The 9,711-nt window shown below is 56.2% G+C and overlaps 1 protein-coding gene across 1 annotated transcript; it reads left to right on the forward strand.

Moving 5' to 3' along the window:
* Window positions 1-2,413: 2,413 nt before the first annotated feature.
* On the forward strand, window positions 2,414-8,910 carry ZNF683 (zinc finger protein 683). Its single transcript, XM_027109605.1, is given in 7 exon segments — window positions 2,414-2,946; window positions 3,587-3,791; window positions 5,181-5,875; window positions 6,980-7,108; window positions 8,126-8,160; window positions 8,162-8,418; window positions 8,421-8,910. Coding segments are annotated over 7 exon segments (1,512 nt in total). The 5' UTR covers window positions 2,414-2,832; the 3' UTR covers window positions 8,498-8,910.
* Window positions 8,911-9,711: the final 801 nt, after the last annotated feature.

The following is a 9,711-nucleotide window of genomic DNA, read 5'->3' on the forward strand; positions in this document are numbered from 1 at the left end:
TGCAGGGGACACGGGTTCGTGCCCCGGTATGGGAAGATCCCACATGCCGCGGAGCGGCTGGGCCCATGAGCCATGGCCGCTGAGCCTGCGCATGCGGAGCCTGTGCTCCACAACGGGAGAGGCCACAGCAGTGAGAGGCCCGCGTACCGCAAAAGAAAAAAAGATGCTGGGGAAGCTCAGAGAAGGTTTGGGAAGGCTGCAGAGCCAGGCTTGGAAAGCAGGGCCAGGACCACACCCCCAGTACCAGCCCTGAGAGGACTGGTGACACCCTCTGAACCCCTTTCTTCCCTCTGCTGTCCTGGAGGCTGGGGCATCACCATCTACGTACAGAGTGGGCTCCACCGACCTGCCACCTCAAGGCCACTGGCTTCTTTTCCTTTTTCTTTAATTAAAACAAATTTTTTTATTTATTTAGTTTATTTTTGGCTGCACTGGGTCTTTGTTGCTGTGCGCGGGCTTTCTCTAGTTGCGGCGAGTGGGGGCTACTCTTCGTTGCGGTGCGCGGGCTTCCCATTGCAGTGGCTTCTCTTGTTGCAGAGCACGGGCTCTAGGCGGGCGGGCTTCAGTAGTTGTGGCACACAGGCTCAGTAGTCATGGCTTGCAGGCTCTAGAGCGTAGGCTCAGTAGTTGTGGTGCTCGGGCTTAGTTGCTCCACGGCATGTGGGATCTTCTCTGACCAGGGCTCGAACTCATGTCCCCTGCATTGGCAGGCGGATTCTTAACCACTGCACCAGCAGGGAAGCCCCAGGGCCACTGGCTTCTGATCACAGTCTGGATGGGCACATCTGGTCGGTCTGGTCCATGCCATGTGCCCGCACCACGCGCTGGAGCAAGGAGGTAGGAATTCAGCATGCGGCCATTTTGGCTTTTATAGTGGAATGTGCCTTCTGCCTCCCTCCAGACTCATGTGGGAGAAAGTTCCAGATGCTGGGCATCCAAAAAACCTGGCAAATATCTACATGGGAAACAAGAATGAGTAAAGAGTGGTCCCTGACCTTGAGATACACACAGACACGTAGGGGTCAGTTTTATGGGCAAGTGATTATGACAGGAAGCAACGGGGGCCAGAGTGGAAGTGAGTACTGACCAGGGGCTGAGCTGGCAGAGTAATATGTCCCTTGCCTACAATGGAGAGTTCGAGATGTCCCTGTGCATTCCATGCCACCTGGGTGGCATGGCCAGGTGGAGTTTGAGGCCTGGATGGGGCTGCCACACTGGGCCAGACACTGCGGACACACCAACCGGGCAGAATTTGTGTGAGGCCAGGGGGTGATGCACCTTCTGCTCACAGGAACGATGAAATTGCTCAGCCTAAAGCTGTTTCTGGCCTAAAGGGTCTCCCTTTTGATATCTAGTCATGCCTTACAAGCATTTTGCTGTGTCTTTGAATTATCTCTTGCCGGTGGGGGCGGGGCCCTCAGCATTCTATCTAAATTAGAGAAAGGATTCCCCAGAACCGAGAAATCAGAGATGGGACAAAGAGGAGGAAGATGTACTCGTTGCCTCCTAGGCGCCTGCTGTGTGAGATCGGATTCCTGCTTTCTCCCCTGCCTCACCCTACGTTGCCTGCTCTTGTCTCTGCCTGTTTCTGTCCCTGCCACCACCGTCACTGTCTTCCCTCTCAACATCATTGCCCGTCTCTGTCCCCGTTGGGCCTGCATCCCTGGAAGGACCCCAGCTCCAGCCTCTGAGCCCTGCTCTGTCCCCCTCCTGCTCAGCCATCTGAGTTCTCTGAGAACCAGAGTTAACCACACCCCACTCCATCCCAGCCCGCACACTGAAATCCCAGTAGCTCCCGTTTACTGTGGCCCCAAGCTCTGGCAGTGTTGTCTCAGGTAGGTAAAGGCAGGTGGGCGGCTTGCCCTTGTCAGGTCCCATAGGGCCCCCGCCTGCCTGCCTGCCCCCCCTTCCTATTTGTGGCAACTTCAAATGTAGCGCCTTCCTGTCACCTCTCACACCCACGGGGGCCGTAAACACAGACAGAGGCTGGCGGCCCACCTGCCCACCTGCTTCCTTCCCCAGCCAGAGGGGACTTCTGCCGAGCCAGGTGAAGAGCCTCACCCAGGCCGCCTCTCCTTCTAGGGTGTTCTGAGACCCGGGGCAGGTTGGGAGGAGTCAGGGAAGAGGGAGAGGAGACCGGGTTTTGGAGGAATGAGACACCCGCGTGAGGGTGCCAGGCTCCGAGGGGCACTGGGGGTTAAGGAGGGTTACGGGGGGGGGAAGGGAAGGGCCTCGGGACATTTGCCGAGCTGCATGGTCCCTGGGCTGCGCGGGCCTCAGTGAAAGCAGCAGAGAAGTGAGGCGCTAGCCGAGTGGCAGGACATTGGGGCTTCCTCAGAGGCCCAGAAAAGTTGTGTGGATGAGCTGGGGGACAGGGGCGCCCCTCAGTGAGGAGCCTGTGTTTGGTAGAGTCTTGGAATAGCTTCTCAATTCCCTGTGGCCCTGAGGAGGTCTGGAATGTTTCCTCAGATCTCTGAGCTTACCTGGAAGTACCTCCATGAGGACCTTCCTCTCTCCTCTCTTCCCCAGGGATGGGATTCAGGCCAGCTGTGCTCTTTGCCTCTGATTGGCCAGTCTCCATTCAATCCTCTTCTTGCCCCTACCAGGAAAGCATCATTGGCTTTCATGTCATCGCTGAGACAGTCCTTTCACATCAGCCAGTCCAACCCTCCCAGTTTGCAGATGGGGAAACTGAGGCCAGGAGGGGCAGTGACTGACTCAATGTCACACAGTGGTTTCCTGGGAGAGCCAGTCCTCGAAGACAGGCTCTTATTTGGAGGACCTTCACTGCTCACCTGTGACTGACCTGTCTTCCCAGCAGGTAGTGGGGGAATGAAGGGGGAACCCGCTCCAGAGTTGGGTTGTTGCCACAAGACTAAGCCCCTGGGGAGCACAGGAGACTCCCCATCCCCCCACTCGGACTCCCAGCTCTGCCAAGGCGATCAGGTAAGATGCGGTCCCATCCCCAATTTTGAGGCCAGGCTGCTTCTGGAAGGAGGGGATGTTAGGAAGAAGTAGGGGGAAAATCTGAAGGGACCTAGATTCCCCTGGTCCTGAGCACCCGCACCCCGGCACATCATGGGAATGTGCCTTTGGAAGCGCCAGAGACCCTCTCCCGTGCCCCAGGGGCCCAACTCTCCTGTGAGGCATGAGAAGGGACAGGGCCATGCAGGAAGCTTGGCTGTGTGACCGTGGCCTGGGCCTTAGAGGGAGGAAGCTCAGGGCCCTCCTGCGGGGTACACAGTCTTTGATGAGGATTTTCTCTAAGTTCACCTTGGCTCCATCCAGGTAGTTAGTCTGAGGGTGGTCAGGAAGGAAGGGGAGGAGGAAGAGCAGGGCTGAGTGAGGGGTTCTGGGGCAGGGGGAGGGTAACCCTGGGGGTGGACGTGTGAGTCCCTTGGGAACGCGGATGAGAGAAGGGGAAGCCATTTGAGTGACAGACATGGTGGAGGCGGGTGTAGGTTGGGGGTTGGTCTTAGCTTCTCCTCCCCCTTTGGAAACCAAACTAGGGGTGGAACCATCCCAAGGGACTACCCCAGGGGACTCCCAGTCCCTGGCCCCCAAGCCCCTTCCCCCTGCCTTCCAGGTCTTGCCAGGCTCCAGGCCACTTCCAGACACAGTGGATGCCCATGGCCCGTCCTGTGCCAGCTGGCTGTACCCCTTGTCACTGGCACTGGTCAGATCTTCCCTGCTGGCCTGCCCTCAGGGCCCGGACGTATACCTGTGCACCCTGAAGTCGGCGCCCCCGGGCACAGCCCCGCAGGGTCTCAGAGAGGATGCCTCGAGCACAAGTAAGCCCAGGGCACGGGGCTGCACCTTGGTGGAGGCTGGAGGTGGGAAGCACTGTTAGGTTTGGGGATGAGAGACATTGCGGACCCAGTGTCACTCGTGAGGACAGTGCCTCAAGCACGTGTTACTGCCACATTCTGAGCTGGAGCTCTGCCTGGGGGTGCGAGGGGCTCTCAGGTGGTGACACGTGAGCAGAGGTGAGCAGAGGAAGTGGCCAGTGGTTCTCTCAGGCGTGGGTATGGGATCTGGTGTAGGCGTAGCTATTCCCGGCGGTTGAGAGCGGCGCTTTGTCTGCCTAGAGTGTTTGAGCTAGAGGGGCCTATTTTATAAGACAGGAGCCCTGACTGGGAGACAGGGAGTCGTGGGTGGAGTCCTGGTTCTGCCTTTTCTGGCTCTATGACATCATGAAGGCCAGTTTCTTCTTCCACAAAAGTACAATCTCACTAACCTATGTTCTACGTTTATTGCTTACGATACCCCATTTCCTTATGCAACTCGACCTGGAGGGCAGGGACCATGCTGCTGTGTCCTTTATTTCCCCAGCACCGAGTAAAGCAGCTCAGTAAAGCTGGTTGAGTGAATAAATGAGGATCCAAGCAGACAATCTACTTTTTAATCTTTATACATATTTAATAGTTTACTTTCTATCACTCCCAGTTTAACTCCTACCTCACTGGCTGTTGCACCTCAGTCTCCCTTGCTTGCTCTCCACTACGTACCTCCTAATTCTCCCCCTGCTCAGGAACTCAGTCCAGAGCCGCCGCCTCACCCCTCCCCTCCCCTCTCCTCCCATGTTCCCATCTCTTCTCTTCTCCTCTCCTCTCTCTTCTTTCCCCCCTTCTCTCCTGTTCTCTTTATCTAGAGTAGCAGTTTGATAGAACTTCCTGCAGTAATGGAAATGCTCTGTACTTGTGCTGTCTGATACCATACCTACTGAGCCTTTTAAGTGTGGCTAGTGCAAGTGAGGAACTGAAGTTTTTACTGTACTTATTTTAATCAATTTAAATGTGTCTGGTGGCTACCATTTGGGACACAGCAGATCTAGGACCACCTTTTATGGGATCTCATTTGGGCCCATGGTACCCAGATTTATGTCTCCAGCTCAGGCTGCTCTGTTAATCTCCAAACCAATTCACCCAACTGCCCACTTGACTTCTCCACCTGTACGTCTAATAGGTTTCTTGAATCGCTTTCACTCTCTGAAATTATTATGCGCTGCACAAATGCTAGCCTCTTTTATTGGCAAGGGCAATTGCAGACCAGGAAAGCCCAGAGAGGGGAGGTGCCGCGCAGGCTAGAGCCCTCTCTCAGCTCTGAGCCAGGCAGGTTGATGCAGAGCAGAACATTACCCAAGTCTGGGCGGCCCTGACCGTCTTCCCTTTCCTGCTCAGGGCACCAGCCACCAAGGCGGCCTGCCGGCTCCTCCAATGGCGAGAAACTCACAGCCAAGTACCCTCTGAGCAGGGACAAGATGGGAAGCCAGCGGGAAAGAGCTGGCGAGGGGTCCCCCAGCCCATCCTTCTTTCCTCACAACAGCTCTTTCCCAAACCCGTGGCAAGACAAAAAGAGCCCCAGCCCCTTGGCTTTCTGCTCCTGGCCCGCATCCACCCCCATTTCCAAAGAACTCCCATCCCGCCTCTGCCCGTTCTATCCTGTGTACCCACTTCTCCTGCCCTCACCTTACCTGGTCACCTGTGGGGGCCTACCTTCTGTGCAGTGTCCCCCTCTCTTCATGCTGCCCCAGAACACCTCCTACACCACCATGGCTGTGCCCACCTTGCTGATGAATGTCTATGAGGCCGGGCACTCCAGCACCCAGGGGGAGACCCTGCACCCCTACGCAGGGGCCTCTCAAGCCTCTGGCCAAACCCAACCCTCCCAGGCCCAGAATCCAGGCTCTGCAGCTGCCAGGACCGACTCCACAGGGCTGGAGCATGCTGGCCGGGTGGTTCCAGCAAAGTCGGCCCCGCCGAGCTCCCAGGCGGGCTCTTCGGCACTGCCTTATCCGCTGAAGAAAAAGAATGGCAAAATCCTGTACGAGTGCAACGTGTGCAGCAAGAACTTTGGGCAGCTCTCCAACCTCAAGGTATCTGCCTCTGGGCTCCGTGGCTCCCCTCGGCATCCTTCAATGACCCCCCTCCCATCCTGCTTCTAGAATCAAGGACCTTACAGCCAGAAGGAACTCCTGGGCAACCTCTAGGGCCTATGACCTTGGCTGGTTCATTTGGCCCCTCAGTTTCACATCCGTAGAGAGGAGTCCTCTCCACACTAAAAGACTATGAGATCGTCTCATTTAAGTTAAAAATAGGGAAACTGAGAAAAGATTTGCCCAAGGTTGCCTTGATTTCATGGTGCAGTCAGGTCTTGATCTCAGTCTCTCAACATCTAGGGCAAAGCCCTTTCTTGAACAACCATCCTCTCTGATTCCCAGTTAAGCCTCCTCTTGTTTACTTATTTGAAGTTCAGGTGGGGGAACAGGTAGATTTTAGTGAGTGTAGACCACAGACCTGACAACCAGCCTTTTTCATGTGGGATCCTGCACATCAGCGCCGTGCTGTAAGCATCATTATAGGCATCGTCCAGCAGGGGGCAACCATGGGCACATCTCTGTGTATCAGCAAAGACCGGAAGCTAGGCGCGAGTTGGCACCTGCTGAAGTTGAGGAAAAGTTACGGTTATTGGAGAACAGCCCTTCTGCATCCTCTAGGGCATGAATTCTTAAACTTTAACGAGCCTCAAACCACCTGGAGAGCTAGTAAACATGCATATTCCTAGGCTCAGCCCCAGAGATTTTAATTCAGCTGGTCTGGGGTGGGGCCTGAGAATCTGCATTTCTAACACCCTCCCAGGTGATGCTGATGCTGCGGGACAATACTTCAAGAAGCGCTGCACAAGATACACACACACACACACACACACACACACACACACACACACACACACACGGGGTACCCCTCACCTGGCCAGCTAACCACAGGCATCTCCCCTCTTGCAGGGCAGCAGAGAGAGAGAGGGGATCCTGGGGAATGGTAGATTGGCCTTCAGGGAGGTGATACAGTTGCAGGGGAATTGAGAGGCCTTGATGCCAAAAGGGGGCCCTATGGGGATGTGGGTAGAGATTTGAAGAGGATCCCCGGCTCTGCTGGAGGGCTCTGGGCAGTTGGCAGCATTTCTCCCACACCTGGCTCAGGTCCATCTGCGTGTGCACAGCGGGGAGCGCCCGTTCCAGTGTGCCCTGTGCCAGAAGAGCTTCACTCAGCTCGCCCACCTGCAGAAGCACCACCTGGTGCATACTGGGAAGCGGCCCCACAAGTGCCCGGTGAGACCATCCTCCCCCTCCCCTGTACTCCTGCAGGCTGCGGAAGAATTCTAGGCCCCTGGGAGATGGCACCCGTGGCCTCCATTCCCCAACCATCCTGAGCAAGTGGAGACAGGACAGGAGGCAAGGGTTGGGGGAAAGAGGGAGGTGGAAGGGAAGGGCCAGGACGTGATATTGGAGGTCACCCCCTGGGCCTGGAGGGGAGAAAAGAGATGTATGTCTGTGGGGGGAGAAGAATGAAGTTAGGAGTCCTGGGGATACCCATTGCCTACTTCCCAGCATAGTTGGAAGAGTTAATGCTATAGTGTGTGCAAAGTATATAAACACTACTTATAACATCAGCTCAATGTTAGCTCCCTCCCTCTTTGAGCCTCACCATGTCCCTTGGGAGGTCAGAAGGGCCCAGACTCTTTCCCTGTTTTAAAGAGGCAGAAATAAAAGCAGCATAGTGGTTATAGTCCGGGCTACCTGGGTTCAAATCCTAGCTCTGCCTCCAACTTGCTGTGTGAGCTTTGGCTAGTGGCTTCACTTCTCTGAGCCTCTGCGTTTTCACTGTAATATAGGAGTAATACTTAGTCCTGCTTCTCCAGAGTCCTGGAGAAGACTAGTACACGAGACCAGTTCCTGGCATGTAGCAGCTCCCAGTAAATGTTAATTACGCCCACTGAAGCTGCAGCCCCACGCATAAGGGTTCTATGTGATTATCTCATTCAGTCCACCATACCTATGAGGTTAGGTATTAATACTCTCATGTTACCAATAAGGAGAGCAAGGATCAGAGAGGGGAAGTCACCTATACAAGGTCACGCAGGGAGTAAAAGAACCAAGATACCAACCCAGTCTGACTGGCTACAATCTGCCAGACACTGTGGGTCCCAGGGAGGAATCATGGGGGGAAAGCTTCCAGGCTTGCATTACAGGGAGGTGGTAGGGGGGTATTTTCAAGATGGGGAGGGGGAGCAGAGATCCTGGGTCAACCAGGTGGGCAGAGCTGACGCCAGTGCCCATTCCCATCAGATGTGTCACAAACGCTTCAGCAGCTCCAGCAACCTCGACTCACCTGCGCCTGCACTCAGGGGCCCGGCCCTTCCAGTGCAGTGTCTGCCCAAGTCGCTTCACACAGCACGTTCACCTGAAGCTGCACCATCGGCTGCACGCACCACGGCCCTGCAGCCTTGCTCACACCCACCTGCCCCTGGCGTCTCTTGCCTGCCTTGCCCGATGGCTCCAGGGGGCACTAGATCTTGTGGTGGCCCCATCAGAGAGGCAGATAGACTGGGACGTGGACAAGGTCAAGGTGTCCTCAGCATCCCGGGGAAAGCAAGGGCAGCCAGCCTGAGCAGTGGTGCCAGGACTGCCCTGGGGAGGGGGCAGGGGCAGAGCAATTAAAGGATTTTCTCTATGATGAGTTGAGGCCTCCTGAGCTTCAATAGTGGAGGGGGAGGTCACCATGTATTTGCTAGACTTCACACCCCACTCCACCTGGCAGTTCAGGGAACACAGCCAGGAAGAGACTATGCTGCCCACCGCGTGGGGTGGGTGCCTGCAGCCATCTACTCTGGCTGGGTTTGAGTTCCACTCTGTTTGGGACCTATCTGGGACCAGCCCCACCATCTCAGCTCGCCGATGGACAGTCCAGCCTTCCAGGTCGCTGCAAGGTGCAGACCGTGCTGCCAAGCACAGGACACACTGCCCTCTTTTCTGAACAGATGTTTCAGCACCTGCCCAGATGCCTGTCTGCTGCTTGCCGCAACATTCTTGTCTCACAGTTCCTACGTGCTCCCTCAGCTGGTACTCCCTGCCGTGGTCAGGTGCGGCATACTCCTCCCTCTGTACATGCCAGGATCTGAGCTCCCTGTGGGAGAGGCAGGAACACAAGGATATCAGTGTCCACTCATGACCCACAAGCAAGATGTCCCCCTGTGTGTCAGGACCAGTCATCACAGAGGACAAATGGCTAAGGAGGCACCAAGCTCGGTGAAGGGGTAGAGGTCCTACAAGGACTGCCGGCAGGGAAGAACTGGCAGAGAGCCTGGGGAACTGGGACCCTCCTGATGGTCTTTCTTCCTGCAGTCCCAGAGGATCCCCCAATGTGCAAGGTACCCCCCCCCCCGAGAGTTAAGAGAGGTAGCATCAGGTGGGAAAGGGTACTGCCCTTTGCGGGTACAGGAGGCCCAGGTTATAGTCACAACAGTAGTAGTATTAGTAAATCATAATAGTTGGCCAACTTCCAGCAGGGGTCGCCGTTCCCATCCCTGTGGGTTTCGGATAGGCTTCCCCACCAGGGGAAGATTCCCCCACAGGCGAGATTCCCGCTGTGTCATAGGGTCTCCAGGACCGAGAGAGAGAACTCTCATAAGGGCCCACCATGGCAGGGTAAGGGCAGGGTCGGCGTCGGTCCCCACCAGTATCGAGGTCTAGGTTCCAAGCCCACCCTGTCGCCCTTTTGGCTCCGCCCAATATGCCAACCAATCAGGCTAGCCCCCCCCAATCACGCCCATTCCCGCTCCTGGCTCCGCCCCTGCGTTCTAGCCCCTCCTTCTCCGGGGGGGCGGGAAAGACGCTTGGCTCAGTCCAGCCTCCTGGCCCCTTCTAGCCCCAGG

This window comes from Aethalodelphis obliquidens, unplaced genomic scaffold, assembly GCF_003676395.1.
Source record: "Aethalodelphis obliquidens isolate GAN/ISIS:26980383/991018 unplaced genomic scaffold, ASM367639v1 scaffold9, whole genome shotgun sequence".
NCBI lineage: Eukaryota > Metazoa > Chordata > Mammalia > Artiodactyla > Delphinidae > Aethalodelphis > Aethalodelphis obliquidens.